General features: G+C 40.1%; 2 protein-coding genes across 2 annotated transcripts in view; one reads left to right on the top strand and one right to left on the bottom strand.

The window, feature by feature from the left end:
- The window catches only part of LOC124288742 (phosphoribosylformylglycinamidine synthase-like), a 198,754-nt gene that overhangs the window by 91,433 nt on the left and 87,893 nt on the right, over positions 1 to 19,428 (top strand).
- LOC124288762 lies at positions 1,087 to 19,406 on the bottom strand. The gene is made up of 17 exons (XM_046725294.1): positions 19,238 to 19,406; positions 17,177 to 17,266; positions 16,732 to 16,800; positions 16,262 to 16,263; positions 13,167 to 13,280; positions 12,796 to 13,047; positions 12,542 to 12,677; positions 12,107 to 12,311; positions 11,867 to 12,013; positions 11,173 to 11,521; positions 10,714 to 11,020; positions 10,366 to 10,489; positions 9,986 to 10,189; positions 9,100 to 9,306; positions 8,497 to 8,659; positions 4,741 to 4,858; positions 1,087 to 2,815 (listed from the first exon to the last, which is right to left on the bottom strand). Exons 1-17 carry the CDS (start codon positions 19,315 to 19,317, stop codon positions 2,512 to 2,514), a joined length of 2,871 nt encoding a protein of 956 aa, XP_046581250.1. The 5' UTR covers positions 19,318 to 19,406; the 3' UTR covers positions 1,087 to 2,511.

Genomic DNA, 19,428 nt, shown 5'->3' with positions numbered 1-19,428 from the left:
TCTCAGAAGGACACTGATTTTCAAACACTTTAACCCCTTTTTTCACAGGCACTAACAATCGTAGTTACTAATTTAATTTACCAATTTTAAAATGTCATCGATCTATTTGCAAAACATATTATTCAAATATTTTCTGACATTCTGTTTCTTTTCAAAACACAATTATTAAATTATAATTAATACTATGAAAAGATCCTTTATGCTTTTGACACTGAAATATTTATCCCTTGTGATGGAAAAATCAGTACAGGAAGTGTAAGGAATTCACAGTGTAGCAAATTGGTACAATACACCACATCTTGCGCTTGGGAACTTTCTGTTTTCTAGTTTATCTTGCTTCTCAAAAAATGAATTCCTCACCGTTCACGTGAAGAGTTGCCTCAAATGATGTCCAGTGAACATTAAACACTTTCTTTGTGTACATGTCTTTGTGTGAAAAGTCGATGACAAGAGTCGCCTCCATGGGAAATCTGAACTCCTTCGAGATCGTCTGTGAAGGACTGGGTAAGATTGGGATTGACAAGCAGTCATGAATAAATAACATTAGACAACGTGATTTAAGCATATTCCTTAAACTTTGATAACACTACTAGAAAACAAAGCGACCTTTCGAAATGAAGGAATTAGTTTGCATGTTTGTCGTGTATATATGTATTTCATGTCATCAATATTTTCCTGGGCCCACTTGCACAAAGCGATCTTAGTGCTACGACTATCCTGTGTCTGTTAGAGTACGGGGGCTACGACCATCGCAGCGTTATGGTTCCTTTGAGCAATCGGGCCGTGTTCTACACAGGATAACGCAAAAACAAATCACAGTTGTACAAACAAGGATAATATGGAAATGTTGTTCATCCTACACCCTGATTATATAAATTTCATAAAACTGTCACACAGGGTGTCACAGAACACAAATGCTGGACTGTTGAGTTTGGCAACGTTCTGAGGACGACGACTTCTGAGGAGAGGGAACATATTGTGTCGCCCCATAGTTAATTGTAAACTTATTTATAGATTTTAGCAATTGAAGCTACCCCACCGCCCCCCATGACTGGAACTAAATATTTAATATTCAGAATACAAATATAGTTCAGAACAGCTTTTATTTTCTCAAAGAAACAAAACAAGCAAACTAATGGAGCTGACGGGAAAGAGGCCAAATATGTTTTATGGAAACATAGCAATGGGCTGTGACAACTGACAGATAAGATGACAATATGACAATAAAGAAATATAACAATATAAGAAACGAGTGATGAGAGGGTAAATATCGTGTCCCATCATAATTTACTGTGTATTTAGGTAGAGATTTTAGCAATTGAAGAATTTCAGAGCTGTGATTTGCATTTTATGCAATAGAAGTCAGAATATCTCACTTTCACAATGGTATTAAAGCATGGAGCTATTCGTATTTTGGTTAATAGACATGAAACAGCAGTGAAACGAAGCAGAAAGCATGAGTGAATAATCATAATTTACCAAATACAAATATATATGGTTAGAAACGTTTAATTTATAGACGCATGTATTTATAATATAATTATATGTTCTCACTTCAAAGTCAATAGTGCCATATCTGTAAAAACATTTCATTTCTATTTAGTATCCTGTTTCCATGACATCAAAATAAGGATGGGTTATTTATCATATCATTTGTTATTATCACAAGAAAGTAAATTTTAATGAGACCCGCGAAGATCTGGGTTAGAATTGGTCTTCAGTAACCCATGCTTGTCGTAAGAGGCGGCTGTTGGGGTCGGGAGGTCAGACTTGCTGACTTGGTTGACACAATCATGTCATCGGAGATCGATGCCCACGCCTTTGTTCACTGGATTGTCTTGTCCACACTCGATTAACTACAGACCGCCGCGATATAGCTGGGATATTGCTGAGTGCGGTGTTCCAAGTATGTTAATGACCTCAAGTGAACAGCTTCAACAACAACAAAACTATTTTGCTGTTGACAGTACGGGCTACGTATGTCAAAATATGCGCAAAAATGTTGCACAATTTAAATCTTGGCCTCAGAACTTACACCTGGGCCCCGTTTCACAAAGCTCTCGTAGCGCTACGACAGTATCTAAGTCAATCTTACAGTATAGGAAAGTACAAATGCTACGAGAACAGTTACGAGATTTTAGGCTTATGAGAGGATTGTGAAAAGGGGCCCTGGTACTTAAGTTTGAACACTTGACAAATAAGCATTTCCCTGCTACCTCATTTCATCGTTATTGCGATATATATGTGCAAATGCTGCTGCTTTTAAAGAGCGAAAAATATTCACAATAAGGAATACACGAGGATGTTGGAAGAATTGCTTCCCGAATACTGACAGAAGAGAGAGAGAGATGTTGCTATTCTATCAAACAGATGAATGGACACTGATTATAGTAAATCTTTGTTTCAGATACTGTAATGTAGGACAGGCTGGTTAAAGGCACCAAATCTGGCTTTACTAGATCGCTTGGTCTGGATAGCTTGGTCACGTGTGTGTGACAGTTCATTTAGATTTCAGATTTCTTCATATAAGGCATCTGATGTACTGTTGGACGTAACAGGGTCTGGTTCGCCACTGTTAACCTCTATCTGACATTCCACGGGTTCATACATTTCTGTTTGGTCCGACCCAGAGGTCTGTATAGAACAGTATGGTTCTTCCTCCGGGACTGTTTCGCGTGTGTTTACGTCTAGCGTGTCATACGCCTTCGCTTCAGGTTTAATCCTTTTGTCTCTCAGTTTTTTCTTCTTAGGTTTATCATTTTTAGATGACCCTGTGTTGTAGTACACAGCTTGATCAGAAGTCTCCGGGTTACCTCTGTAAATGATAAAATAACATCAATACATGCACATCAAGGCACATTATGCCCCAGGTGTAGCACTAAATAGCTGAGGTGAGATGTTTCAGCCGTAATTTTACTCAAAACCTCACTACAGAAACTTGACATGACTACTGAATTAAATATAATAAGCAGCAAAGGAAACGTCAGTTTGGAATTTCCCTTCGCAGAAACGGATAACTGTAAACTCATTTAATGTTTTATTGTATATTTTTCACAACATCTCCAACTTTACCTGAGCAAAGACATTCCTTTCCAAACTCAGAATGGAACCCAGGAAATGGTCTCAAAAACGCAACCTGATCTCGGAGATGGTACGGTGTTCTCAATGTTTTTCATGCAACTCATGCTGCACGTGCTGTTCACAAGGACCAGCCCTATAAAATGCACCCCAAACCTGGTTGAAACATTCACATTACAAAGTCATCAGGATGCTGCGACTCGCGACAGCCCAGAGGAACCAGGCGCTAGGAAGATGTGAAGCTGGCCACACTGCACAAGCCGTTGCCAATCACTTCCAGGTCAACGTTCGGACCAACTACAGGCTGCAGCAACGTTTCCGGGCCACCAACACCACAGATGATCGCCGCCGTATTGGCAGACCAAGGGTGACCACAAGACGACAAGACGGCCATGTTGTGCGACAGCATGTACAGAATCCCTTCATGCAGGCATCCGAAACAGCACGCCAGACAGTGGTAACCCACGGAAGAACAATCAGTACTGATACAGTACGCCGACGTCTTAACAGCAGGAACCTCCATTGCAGTAAACCTCCATTGCAGTGGACATATCCTAACCCCTCGTCATCGGCGTTAACGTCTACAGTTTGCCCTTCAACAGCAAAACTGGCGATACAGGCAATGGAGAACTGTTCTGTTCACAGATGAGAGTCGGTAATGCGTATCAACTACAGATGGCAGAACAAGAATATGGCGATGCTGTGGCCAGCGTTACTCAGACCAATGCGTTATGGAAAGAGACTCATGGGGAGGTGCAAGCCTCATGGTATGGGGTGGGATAGGCCTGAACCAGAGAGTGAGTCCTGCGGTGTTCCAGAACCTTGGTCCAGGGAGAGGAGGCGGCATCACAGCGGTGCGCTACATCGACCAAGCTCTCAGACCCCACGTCATACCACATTTCGCACGTCACCGGAACAACATTTCCCAGCAGGATAACGCCCAGGCCCACACTGCCAGCGCTACACGGGACTCCCTACAGCAGATGGGTATCAACATTATGCAGTGGCCAGCCCTTAGTCCTGTTTCAAACCCAACTGAACATCTTTGGGATGAAATTCAGAGGAGACTGAATAATGTCATACCAAGGACGAACAGAGCCGATCTATTGCGCCAGGCCTTTATCAGAGTGTGGTTCCAGGTGCCAATGGATTTCATCAATCGATTGGTGCCCTCCATGCATAGACGCTGTGCTGCAGTTATTGCCTCTCGTGGTGGTCACACTAGATACTGAAGTCAAGAGTCTGAATGGACTGCAAACGTTCACGTAATGTATTGAAATTGTTATTCATTGATGTGTTAAGATATTGTACACAAAAAAATGTGTTTGATCCGCTTGTTATATCCATTTCTGTAATGATTTGATTACAGTGCCTATCTAATTTTGAATTTGTACTGACGTTGTTTTTGCTGCTGAGTATATATTGCCTAAAGATTAGTAGCCATGTTTGGCACAGAATTACAAATAAACTATCTAAACATATATGGGAGTTAGTCATTGTATTGAACCGGCAGACATTGCAAAGATGTAGAGAGCTAAAAGATGACCCCACGAAGTGACATCGTAATGATTTGCATCTTGTGTCTGATCATGATATCCAGTTAATCGCACCTGATGGATAACACTAACGTTTCATTGGAGGCATTTCAACAGAATACAGTACCTTCGTTTCCTCTTCCAGACAACAACTCCAACGACCATGCCAGCAACTGCAACTGCAACCGCAGCTGACGCAGTAGCCGACAGCACGAGTACAAGGTTTTTCCCGACCATTGAGTTACCTGAAGGAATATATGGCGATATTAAAAATCCTATAACTTGGTGTTCAGAATGATATGATATACACATTACAAATTCATAAAGTCAAAATGACAACAAATTTCCAACCTGATTAATCACCAATGCAAATACTGTCTGATAAAAGAGGTATCCCAATTCCGACGACAGTTTAACGAGCAGGGCAGCGAATATGAGTTTAACATAACGCATCATTCCTGGGGTGAGACCGGTATTGTCAATAATAAATTGTTGTATTATGGGAGAACATTCTCAGATGTACCCTGACAGAACAGGAATGGAAAACCATACATTATATACCCTTCCGCACACATGCAAACAGCAAACTACAATGGTTTCAACACAACATCATTTACAGAATACTACCCACAAACGACCTCCTATATAAAATGAAATATACGAATAATAGCAAATGTGACTTATGCAAAATTGACATTAATCAATAACAAAGCTCTTTTACGAATGTACAAAAGTTAGCCATATCTGGAGAGAACTAGAAGATTGGATCGAGGAAAAGACAGAAATATAACTAGGTTTTACCAAACAATATATCCTCATTGGCAATTAAGAAAAGTGAAATGATTTCAATCTGATCATAAATACAACAAAATTCAACATTTTTGAATGCAAACTCTCGAAACGAACACCACGTTTCAAATATCAAAGAGATATAACCAATACATATCATATAGACAGATATATCTGATCGTTAACTTGTGATTACATCAAATTCATGAAATACTGGTCAATATGTCATTGCCTATTTACCTGAACAATACATCTCCTGTAAAAGTCATAACCGTCAGCTGCTGAAATGTCATACCCACTTTGTTTAGATAATATGTGTATTGAACTATGAACTATCTATTTGTTGTAAAACATGTACCGGTGAAAAGAAATAAAATTATAAAAGAAATTTGTGTTATTATTATAAAAAATAGTACTACAGTATTCTTGCACTGTATGAGTTGGGATGTTATTTGTTTTGATTCAAAGTTATGTAGTTATGAAAAGTTATGAACTTCAATCAGTACACTGATGATGTATATAAACAGTTGAATTTACAACAAACATATTTTAGCACGTCTGAGTAAAATATGTACATAAGATCTAGAAAGCCAATGTTTCTAAAAACATTCAAATAATATAAAGGAATAATATTGATAATAAAATTCACGCCTGGTTTAAAACTTTTCACCATTGACGTTAGTGCATCTTGTAGACACCTCAGGCTTAATTCCAACACGAAATATGTTTCATGTTTCATTAGAGAATTTGTCATTGCCATGAAGTTTCCTCTCTCCTCAATCTACATAATGTCATTAATACCTTAGCACCTTGCATTATGAAGAAAATACTTCTTTTAAGTTTTGAAATTCGTCCGTAAAATATTATTTTAGATACTGTGGGAACTTTATCAGCCTTTTATGAATGCAGACCTCTACGTTGAGTTAACTGAATTGAATGCATTAGATTCTGAGACTGTAACATCCAAAACACTATCAACGCAATTGGGGAATTAAGCACCCCCTTTTGCAATGATAGGTTTTCAACACGTACATACAACTTCTCATGGTGACCACGATCCTTTGACTCATAAAAAACGGTTTCTGATGATAATTGCTCATTTTAAAGAAAACAGCAACACTGATTTTCATACAGAACCATGTCTGTACAAATATTGCCCTGGAATGTTTAATGTTGAATTTTGTGGTGAATGTGAAGATTCAAAATGTCATTTTGCGTGTCGCACACGATTCAAGGTCAATACCAAGTGTAACCGCCATGTGACTGTATGTCAGCCAGCACTCTCCTCCTCATCCCCCTTGTCAGCCTCATGATCCTCTGAATGGGCAGTCTACGTCATTCCTCGTGTAAAGCAGCTTCCAGTTGGGCAAGGTTATGTGCAGGAGGATCCATTTGTCGCACACGACGACCAATATATAATGTCCCAGATATGCTCCAAATGGTTAAGAGCGGGTCTCATTCAATCGTGAGACATGTTAGGGAGTTCTTAATTTAGTTCTTTGTGTATAAAACCGTTGATATTTAATATCTTTTATGCGATAAATATTGTCATAGATTTTGTCAGATCGGCCTGAGCGCCCTATTATATTCCCCGCCATTTACAATGACACGTCAAACTTATTAATATCGCGAGAATCCGTGGCTAATCTCAAGATTTGACTCGGCAAATCCCACTGAAACATCTAATTTCAACCTGCTTCATTCCATTCGATTATTCCTTCAGGGCAGTGTCAGGTTCTTTGAGAGTGGTTGGCGGCTGTTGACGGTGACGGATATCCCAGATATGTCATTAGGTCTGAGTGCTGGAAATGTAAGTTGTCAATATTCTACAGCTGGAGGTACTCAGTAAAACTACGAGTCCCGTGTGCTCGTGCGTTGTTATCCTGACACATAGAACAACGTCGACGCGCAAATGGCACCACGTGTGATGTTGTCACGGCAGTACAGCCGATCAACATGTCCGTGAATAACGTGTCTTCTGCCAGTCACCTTAAACCCACCCCACACCATTACTGAGAAAAAACACAACACGTTCAGCCTGTATAGGCCACACGCACTTGCGCCCGTCAAAGAAGTCCAAAGTAAACCTTGTTTCATCCAAAAATCTAACGTTTGTCCATCGACGACTGTTCCAGCTCTGTCGCTCTTGACATCAACAAGAAGTACAGTAAGGAGACGGTCCGTCAATCGTGGGATAACACGTGGACGTCGAGCTTGCAGGTTACATCTGTGTAACTTCCTATGAAGGATGAGTCCGTCCATTCACTGTAACACCTTTAGCTGTGTGAAGCTCATCTCTAATTTGAGAAGCACTTTGACACGATTTAGTAACATAGTTGTTCTGATGAAATGGTTTTGAGCGCAGCTGACGTTATTTGTCTATCGATATAGGATTGTAATCTTCTAATTACTGCCCGAAACGTTAAGAGCTGTTGTCACAATGCTCTGTCTTCCACGAGGCTGTTCCTGGCGTGACGGACGTCGCATATCAAAGTACGTTACACTGAGCATTAACCAATCTCAGGACAACCTTCCATCTGGTTTATATGACTGAAATGTACAACACCACACTGACACGTTTCATTTCGAATTTTACCTTGACGATGTTCACGAGCACACGATGGAAAACTCTTGCATTATTTCCTTGACATCCATAACACGTTGTGAATGGGAAAAACATGTTCTAAATCCATATACAATCATGCAACTTGGTTCCCAAAGAATCTCACCCTACTGGAATATTCCCTACAACGATCCCTTGAACAATAGAAATGTGCTATTTAAGTCTTGTGCTATGTGCTATTTAAGCCTTGTACACGTTGAGTTATAAGCTGTTTACAAAATTAAGAGTTTGCTGTGAGTGACACACTTTGGAAGAAAGCTTCAGTAGTATGGAGCGTACACTTTCTCTGAAAGGCCTGAGGTTCAACTTGACCGCCATTTATCTGGGCTCAATGTGAAGGAACAAGGGCCCTGAGCTAATGATGAACCGAAACAGCCTCAGTGCCAGGACCAAGCGAACCCTCTTTGCTACATTTCTTTAAGATGATGTACATGATGACGACAAGAACTGTAAAAAGCAGGGTGGTTTTACCTTCTGATTTACTGAAGATAGGAGAGGGCTTGCACGTCTCCACTCCATCTGAACAAACCGCATCGCTTCTCTGCTGAGCTCCATTATAGGCGACCACAGTTATGTAAAACGTTCCACAAGACGGTGCTGCCCATGTGACTTCAGTAGTGCGTGTTGATTCCATCTGCCATCAGAGAATTAACACCAAATTAATACTCGTTATGTACTCTTAGAGTGGACATGTGGCAGCATTACACTTACTACTGAAGGAAATGAAATTTTAAAAGAATTATTCATAAAGTATTCTTTATATGTTAACGTTGTGAATACGGCAACCATTCTCACAATCTAACAATGAGATCCGGGTTAGATTATTGGTCTTCAGTAGCCAACGCTTGTCTGATCGTGTGGTCAGACCGCTGATTGGTTTATGCATGTCATCCAAATTACGCTAGACCAATGCGGACACGATAGTAATACTCGTTGTGGACCCTCACAGCTGACAAACAAACTTAAATGCTATTATAGCAATAAATTCGGTTTTCCTAAACCGCTAAGAAATATTTCTATGTTAACGTTATGAATAAGGCTGCACTATTTACTACCAAACAACAAAGGACTGACGTTTTGGGTTTTGTTGAGGTCAAACTCGTGTCCCTGAAGACATCTTGGTCCGAACGTGTACTGGTAGAAGGCAATTGCACTCTCTCTGTCAAAGAATCCTTCCCAGTGGGCGTGGAGCTGTAGACTGTTCTGAGAGTCTACTTCCGGTTGTCCAGACAGACCATCGTCGACGAAGCCTGGCTGAGGGGGGCTTGCATCCATTTGGATCTAAACAGTGAATGTTCAATTTCACCAGACTATCATTTCCATTTAAGGTATGTTTACACAGCCCTGGAATACGTTCTCAGAGAACTTTACATCGTCACATTAATTCGACATTTTACATTAATTCACAATCAAAACCTGGATTTCACACATATGTCCCCACTGCCTTTCTACACCAATATGTATGACGAATTGTATTAATCCTTTTGCCCACACATGTCTTATACTAGCATCAGTCAATATGGTTTAGGATATCGGGCGTAAAATGTTTCAAGCCTAACGCGACTGTCCAAGTGACGAATCCGTACCTAGTGAGACTGTCGTAGTGATAATTGTTTAACTCTGTACGATGCAATAGTTTCTGTGTATGTCAGGATCAGTTGTACAATCGTCCCGATTGGTTGCTAACTTGTGGCTATTTAGTTTTGTCTGTCAACGGCCCGAGTTGAACGTGTAACTGTCTGCTTCAAACATTGACGTGAGCTTACTTGTTATCTTAATATTAATATAGCATCCTTAAGTGTGTTTTACCTTGTGAATGCTCTTAACTCTGTCGGTATTTTGTCCTTGTTTTTCAAAATCACGAATGGGGGTTATGTTAGGCGTTACTCCATTCAAGTTTATAATCGTTAGTTTAACATTGTCACATGGGGTGTGTTATATACAAACAAGTCAAGTATACCTTTACTTTCTGTTCACTTTTGAGTTTAGCATAATTTGTGGCTGTGACTTGAAACCAGTATTCATTTCCTTCAGCCAGCTTGACGTCCCTTATGTCTGCCAGGGCTGGTTTCACTTGGAAGTGGGGATGATAACATGTGCCAGCTGGAGTACAATAACAGTTTCCATCTCTTGCATCATGCATGGTGTTGCAGTCATCCAGAGTCTGAAATCATTCATTAAATCAAGCATATATAATGACATTAAAGTAATTACTTCCTTTTTGGATACAGTTTTTCTATATAAGAATGTTGAGGAGAGTTGGTTGATATCCAAGGTTCGTTCTGTTGGTTACAGATTGTACCATTAACTTCTAGACACGAATTTAAAACAGTGACATACCAGGTGGCTTTGAATAGAGATGTCATGGACAGCTAACACAATGTCCTCGTCTTGTTGTTTTTCTACGACTCTCCATTCCACCTTTTCCACTCCACTGTGTTCATCGTGCACATCAAACTCCATTCTAGGGTCAGATACAGACATGCTTGATAAAGTGTTTGGAAACGTTACGGCGGAATGTTCATGAATATAAATCTATTTCACCTCATTGTATTTCTGGTATATTTCACTTTGCACAATGCCAAAACCTTCAGCATAAACCCGTGTGTATAATCTTGCTGAAATTATTGAAGACGAAATTTTAAAAACCGACTTGCGAAATAGCAGAACTACTATATACGTTCTCACATTACGTCATGAAGTTCCTCTACCCGATGTACACTGATGTTGAGACTGCCGCTCCTCGTTAGCCAAAGGTTCTCCATGACTGGAGGTGATGTGTCGATGTGGACTGTCACATGTTCCTCTGTCATGTCCGATAAGATGTCATAGGCTCGTACCCAGAAGCGAACAGTGTCCCCGTCCACTAGTGTGTGTGTAATGGTCTCTGACTGATTCAAACCTTGACTGGTGAACAGGTTATCATCTGGTGGACTGGTGATGGACGACCCTCCTTGGTGGTCGACTTTGTAAGATGTTCGGAAACGTGTGATTCCTAGAAAAATCCCGAATATGTAATCACGCAGTTATCAAGTTTCGCATTTTAAGAAGTGAAAGCTTCACTCATTAACGTTTATGCCACGGCATGATTCTATATAACATTAGAACACATCATTGATATGTCTTGAATTCTAGTTCACCACATACCTTGAACATTTCTGACTTCACCTATACCTCTGCTTCCCTCGTTATCGTCATAGTCCGAACTGATGTCACCCAGTGAAGCCACACCAAGGAGCCACTTGTTGTTGTGGTGGACTGTGTTGATGTATCTGTTGGTCCAGTCTATGGTCAATGCAGATGAGGTCGTTTGCCACGCTGACGCTTCGGCCGATGTTGTCATCACACGTAGTTTTTTATTAGCCTGAGCTGTTACAGTTGAAGTACCATCGTACACCACAATTCGTCGAGTACGTCTGTAATTACCTGCCTTGTCATAGACAGACAAGATTACAGAAAACACCCCGGGTTTGGAGACTCTGAACTTGTCGCTGGTCTGACAAACAAAAACGAAAATTAACACCCTAAAACAATACTTCGGGGTCACAGATAAGTGTAGGAGTTCTGTTTTAACAAGGATAAATCATACTACGGTATACTTTGAGGTGGGAACCAACAGTCATCAGATTCTGGAACGACTAAGGTAACATCTTGCAGAATAATAGTAGGTCTCACTATGCAGAAGTCAATGATGTGTTCTTATTGTTCTTCACGTTTAAGAAATTACGAGATTAGTCACTGACGCATGATATGCTACTATACTGCACATCAAAGATCCTTTCACAATTCTTTCATCAGATTTAAAATAACCAATGTCACAAGTATGAAAATAATCATTCACCTTGGAGCTTGTAAAAGACCTTTTGTCTATCCGACGTTTATCTCTGAGTACATCCCCAACAGCGTGGAGTTCATACATTTCCCTCACAAAGTGGTCGACTCCTGCATCAGTATCCGACCAGCCACTCCAGCGGAGGTTCAATGTGGACTGCAAGAATGATGGTGTGTACTTTTAGAGATGCATTGTACGGTTTAAGAGAGTGTATGTGTTCGCATAACAGGTAACTTGTCAAATACCTACTGTTGTGATAGCATTTGGAGCTGTCAACATGCTGCCAACACAGGTAGAACTACCCGTACAGTGATAGGGAAGCACCAGGTCAATGGTCATAGTAAATGTACGGGTCTGTGATGCACCGCTGTAGTAGAAGGTCGCAAGGTTCTTTGTCTCTTTGTTGCGGACTTTAACATATCCACCGTTGTTCGCCTTGTAGGAAACCACAATACTGTGGAAGAACAATATCTATACGAAGCAAATTTAATTATGCTGCTAGGGTTTTATTTGGAGCCTGTGCTATAATCCCAACTACCAAACCGTTCCATGCCTTTGTAATTTCGATTGATTTAAACATATCTAGACCCCTTATCAATCACCCATAACATTTTACAAAGTGCAATAAAACCGAATTATACGCCTCTCCGCTATTTTCTGGTTTATAATTAGGTCTCTACTAACACGTCTTTGTCTTGGAAGGGTAGAGTTAGTACAGACGTCACTGATCGGTTTCCTTCACAGGTAAACAGGTCTGCCTCCGGGCTGCTTTGACTGGCTCCTCCACAGACAGACACCTTGGTTGAAACAACACGCCGCCCTGTATGAAAAAAGATTCAACAAGTCAACGTGCACGTGTAAATACATTAAGATCATAAATACAAACTTCTACGTAATGTGTATGTGGATGATATTCTGAGAGGTAGTTGATGACGTACGTCTTTTCAGTTTGAATGATGCGGAGCCGCCGACAATTCCAACACGGAAGTCTTCAATGAAGGCATGTCTGGATGGAGGTACCATTTTGTATTTTGCCGTAAACTTGTAGTACATTCTGGATGGAGACCTGATGTTTGACCAGGTGGTGGACTGAATTTGGCCACTGTTGATGATGGAAGGTTCCCTGGCTGTGTTCCCATTGCTGGTGGTCAAACGAAAGACGTTGGAGTTTATCGTCGGTTCTGTTGTTACTGGAAGGTAAATTAGTATTGGCATGAAAAGACTTGAACTTGTACTGAAGAATGTTGAAGTACTGAATTTGTCATGACATACAAAACAGTCCGACGCACTTCATCAGGTTATTACTTACTTGTCTGGCAGTGTTGTCCAGTGAAGCCACTTGAACAGGAACAGCTGCTAGCATACTCTCCCTTGCAGGTTCCTGGATAACATCTGGTACTGTCACTACGCCAGGAACAGGTCTCTGAAAACGGAACATGTTTACTACTCCTATTTAAAAAAAAGAGAATTATATAGCTATAAGAAAACGATCAGAGCCATTCCTTTAAGAAACACGTTTAAATGGAACAAGGAACAAGTGAAACGGAGTTGGGGCAGTTTCATGTTTGCGTTATTCTTTAATATACTGAGTCAAAAAGAAACTTCACATTCTTTCTTCAGGGCACTGTCAGCATTAAAACGTAGCATTACTAGAGATGACACACATGCAACATACGTGTACATGATTCTCTTGTTTGACGATGGTAAGTAAGTATATGCTCTGTGTCCCTCGGCAGTCGACGTGCGAAGGAAATTTCGTGTCAACGACTCCGTCACATGAGAGTTCAGAACACATCTGGTCCCGACTTGTGGTACATGCCTCTGTTTTCTGGCAGTTGCTGATGGTCCTGCACTCTCGATTCCAGAGGACGGTCACAACAACGTCGTTATTTTCAAAGTTCATCAGAAAAATCATTAGCCAAAATGTTTATGCGAATTAAATAGCGATATACAGAGTTCCCATTGCCCTTGCAATCTTCCCGCCTATCGAATTTGGATCGGAGAAAGAATCAGTATATGATGAGCAATACCCCTGATTGATCCGTCACAGATCAACGTCGATGACCAGTACGCCTGAAAGGCCAGATCGAAAGCAGAAGGTAAAATGAGCAATTGATTGATTACACAGGCCAGATCAAAGGGGAGCATATACGGAATAAAGCAATGAAAACACCGACCGTTCAGTTGGTTGGGATAATATCCCACTATTACATAGACCAATAAATGAAATAAAGTAATGAAAATGTATATTTTCAAGATCAAATTGCGACATAACATTTAGAATCTTTACGCATCATTGCATCAGACCAAGTTGCATCCGACTATTCGTCGGAGAGTTACTTTAATTAGCCACGCTATTGACTCACAAAAACGTATGCATGGATAAAGATATAACATAACCCTTAAAATCTTGACTTAGCAAATTAATTTGTTTTCAGGAAATGAGTCGGTTTGCTCATACCACCTCTTTTGTCTGTTGTTAAGGAAAAGGCTTTGTCACAAATATGTGACGCGTCAACATTGAACACAATAAACTGTCATACTCGAAACGTTCGCTTCATTTCCGAGACATTCGCTTCATTTTTGTTGTGTGGTGTTGTAATTTCTGGATATATTGAGGCACCAGAATGCCACACATTTAATAGAGACAACTTGTTCGTGTTTGTGTGTTATCCAGGGGGCGTGCGATGTTGACTATGACATCAACCACTGGTTTGCCTAGTCTAGATTAAACTAGAGCAACGAGCGAACAATAGTTTATGATTTTCTTGTACAGTACGGGTATTAAACAAGGAAGTAAAGAGATCAGATAAACAGATGAACAAATTGTAAATGAGGCTGTGGTCACAGCGTGTATAAGATGAGTTACGACTCAATCCGGGATGAAGGAAGACCAGGTTGTTCTGTTCAATGATGATAACATATATTTGTGACAACTAATTGTATCACCGGAAAAGCCGGCACACCAGGACTGCCTTTGTTGTGTGAGGGCCAAAGTCCGACTAGTTGAATAATTATTTCGCTGTAGTCAAGTATACTCAGAGGAAAAAGCTACGAAAAGTTATGAATATTTGGATTTAACCTGAGGTGTGTTAAAGTGGTCGAACAAACACAACGAAGCATTTGTTCGAGCTGCACGAAATTTGCAAGACGCATGACACCGAGAAAAAGGGCCTCTTAGAAAGACCAGAGTAACAGACAGAACCATTTCCCCTCAGTGCAGTCTTATGAAGTACTGAAGTGAGGAAAACACCTCTATTCATCGTTCTTTAACAAGTTCGACATTTCAAGCGCTGCAGAAATTGACAGATGTTGAGCTATAATAGGTATTATCTAGCCTGGTACGTGGCAACGTCACATTGTTCGTCGATTGAGCATCAACAAAACACCATTTAGCACGTATGGCGACGTATTCAACCAAACAATCAAGGTAAAGACTGCCCCCGTCTGCCTCAATAACAAGGACCCCACGTCAAGATCGATGGATTCGAACCATACACTTCTGCCATGGATTCCAAACATAAACTATTAAAGCCTATACCAAACCTGGCAACAGAGGTGTATCTGCGAGAACAGTTTGACGACAGCTACGAGTCCTTGTCATCCATGACATCCAGTCTGACGACCAATTCCGATTCAATTGGAGTCAACGTCTCTGGTGGGGTAGACAGCACTTAACATTGAGTGCACTTGAGTGGAGAGGAGTTCTTTCATCCTATCGGTTACGTGTTCTCCTTCACCGAATACATGTCTTCAGGCGCACAAGTAAACATTTTACCGATTTTGCAAATAACCACTTTACTGTTTGTGCAACAATAAGACCCTGGGGAGACATTTCAACATAACACATTGTCCGATTTGCAATAATTGTCTGAGTCAGAAATGTAATGAAAACGTGTTATTCAGGCCCTAAAGATTTCCTGATTTACCACCCAGTGGACACGTCTTCGATGAGATGGAGCGACGTTTACTACATCACCTGAATTCCCAACAACGCTGCACAAAAATTGGTCTAATCCATCCTCGAATATGTAATGGTTTTGCCCATCGTTCACTGTCTAGCAAAGGTGCCAGGCCTACATCAGTGCACAAGGTGGACACATTCCCAAGTGAAATGGTTAACTTTATTGTGAAGGCGCTCTTGCGTTGTGATTCATTTGCTTATGTCAGATGAATGGACTGTTGATTGCTACCATTCCTTGAACGTTTATGTTTCCATATGATAACAGTCATTCGCAGAACAGACTGTTTTTGTTTGTGTGTGATACTAAACTTTTGCCTGTGAAGAGCAATCCATACTTATCGACAGAGGTGTCTAACTAATTATAAATTGAGTGATTAGGGTTGCCGACTTGATAGACTCATGTCTTCATATCCCATTTTATAGCAAATTGATGCTCATGCTGCTGATCACTAGATTGTATGGTCCCGACACGATTGTTTAAAGACCGCCGTCATATAAGCGGGATATTGCTGAGTGCGGTGTTAAACAACACAAATACAATAATACCAACTTTTTCCTTTGAGTATATGATCACTCTTTGTATTAAGTTCATTGACACTATCTCGGATATCATTGATGATAATCTATGTCTACCGTTGTTCGATGGAGTTTCCTTATAACTAGAGCATTCACTCGCCTTGGAATCGATCCCCACAAATGCATACTATATATGCAATGTGTGAAGTCGATTTTTGGTCAAATTGACGTTTTGATATATTCTTTTTACGGTAACCTTATAGCATGTGCTACTGAAAGTATGTAGTTCTATAAGTTTGGTATGTTCTAAGGGACTGTGAAAGTGAATTAGACAGTGTTAATACAATACGTTGATGTCTGTCAGTAGAGTTGGGGAAGAGAACACAGAACTCACTGTGGACATCCTATGTTATCATCTGATCTGTACCCTGGCTTGCACTGGAAAGTCAGCCGTGACTGTCGACTGCAAAGCAAGTACGATTTGATACGCATACAGAACATCATGGATATAATATTATACATAATTGCTTTTGTTGTAAATCGGGCATATGACATTAAGAATACGTTGATCAACGATTTTCCAATGCAGTGGCTGTATATTTGTAAAACCCGTTCTTTTGTGATCAAACACATACTTGCGTTTTGTACTGGTGTACTTTATACTTACTTAATTGTCTTGGCCATTTCACGCACATGTACATGTATCTTATTATGGGACAGTTACTCTGAAGATTATCGAAACTTCCAGTGCAACACTTACAAGTAGCATACAAGATGTACACAAATAGTGCCATTTAAAACAAAATGTATGCATTAAAAGTATGAATGTAAAATCTCACCTGTATCTTGAACATCGACCAATCCAAAGAAACCCACAGCTTGTAGAGGAGTACACACGAAAGTAGGTACGTGTTGCTATCACGTTAATCCTGAAGACAAAGACGTGAATGTGAATAAGGACATTGACAGTATGTTATTTTTAAAAATACCAAGAACATATTCATGCAAGGAAGTTTTGATTTTGGTTGTTGTTGAACAGCCCACATTAGACACTTTGGCTACTTGTCCAGCAAATGCCACCACTGGTTCTACCATTTCTGTCAGAGGATGGCAGTGATGAATAAACACTCAGTTTGTCAAATAGTACAGTAACTCCTACCCGAGGCTTTCTATGTTCACTTTAAGTCTCATTGTTTGAATTTGGCCAAGGTACAAGTTCTAGCAAATCTAGCAAATCAGTCTAAATGATCATGTGAACAGTTCAAAATATAACCTTTGCATTTTCATATTCAGGAACCCCCACATTGACTTTTTTATAAAAATAAGCCATTAATCCAAAGAAGAAGCCAAAGAGGCAAATTCCTTATCCACTTTCAGAGCATCATTTGATGTTGTTGTCGAAAGTTTGCTGCCCTGAACTGGATGGTGACTCGAGATTTATGTCCTTTTGATGTTCCATTCAGTCGTTTGATTTCACCATTGGTCAGGTTTTTAAACAGCACATCAACCAAAGTATTTGCCATTGCTTGGAAATGTTTTCAGCCATCTTTATTTTGTTGACTTTGTTAATCAGAACCTGCTTGTATTTGGTTGGCTTTGTTTCTCTTTTTACTTTCCAGTAATTAACATATGGGTGTGTTTTAGTGCATAGCATTAATTGTATTACTACTAGTTAAGTGACAATAATTGCAGTGAACCTTGAACGCTTTGTTGGTATTTGCATAATAGGAGACGGTAGCCCACAACATCACGCTTCCATCATTAAACCTGTGTACTTCCTCGGTAACCGCGTGTTATGCTTCCATCAGCAAACCATCTCGAGTCGTAAACGCGTCTGCAAACATCATATTAGTTACCCGTCGAACTGCACGACTGGCGTGGAGGCCTGCGTTGGCTCTATTCTATCAAGTACCAGTATGTCACGGTTTGGGCGGATTGGTAACACGCTGTCTACCGATCTCTTTCTGTTTCCCGCTTTCAGGCGGCATATCTTGCGTTTCAAAACATCACAGTCAACATTTATTCTTGCACGCAGAATGCAGATGTATTGAGTTTCAAAATTTTGTTTCGTTCCGACTACCTTTTCTGGACTTTTGACATCCAAATTCACGTTATGCACCCAAACGTAAACCTGAGGAAATACGGAATTTACAAGGGTCGGTCGATCTCTTTATTTAGCATAAAAAAAACCATTTATTTTTCTGGAATGATAAAACGTTTCGGGATGGCGGTCAAAAGGAGAGGGATCTATGATAAAAATGATGGAATTTAAGTTTTTTTTAAAGGACAAGTGTAATATAGAAGCAATTTATTTTTTTATATTTCTTTTGGCACAAACAAATAAGAAATTATCGCAACAATTGTATAACTCTATTTATACCCAGAATTGTATACGCCAACTCTAAAATTTCGAAGCGATCAGCGGTTTGGCAGCCACATTCCATCTAAGGTCAAGGTCATTCGTACAACCGGTGTAGAGTGTGACGTGACAGATTTGATGGGGTGTACAGTTCGTACATCCTGGCAAAACCGCCTACATGGTTTCGTATGCTTTGGCTATTGACCATTCAGAATTCGAAAAAATTATCTTAAGGTTAATAATGGCAATTATTCGGACTTCTATTTCACACTTTTCTCCTTGTGGGTTTCTTTTTGTGAGGAGTACATATAGGTATATGACTTACTGTCCAATGATGTGCACTAACGTCTTCAAGTATAAATTCTAAACATGGCTAAACGTTTGTCTTTTTTTCAATCAGGTTTACAAACTAAACAGATTGATTTACTGTGCACAGATATGCACTATATTTATACATGTGTTCTTGAATTCCAAATACGATTTTCAGCGTGTGACTTAGAACACTGCCGTCGTGAAATACAAAATGATAAGATGCACTTACCCATATTGTCGTAATCCTGAGGCGAATTCACACGTAGTCAAAATACAAAACCAAAGCGTAACAACATTACACACAGACATAACAGCGGCAAACACAGGGTGTGAGTCTACTGTACACAGTATACATGTAACTCAACTCTACAAGGAAGTAAACTGACAATACAGTTAACTTTATTTACGACTAACCCCCGG

Source organism: Haliotis rubra, unplaced genomic scaffold, assembly GCF_003918875.1.
Source record: "Haliotis rubra isolate DU_JTF1 unplaced genomic scaffold, ASM391887v1 Scf423, whole genome shotgun sequence".
In the NCBI taxonomy this organism is placed as follows: Eukaryota; Metazoa; Mollusca; class Gastropoda; order Lepetellida; family Haliotidae; genus Haliotis; species Haliotis rubra.
This window is presented reverse-complemented; position numbering and strand designations above follow the sequence as displayed.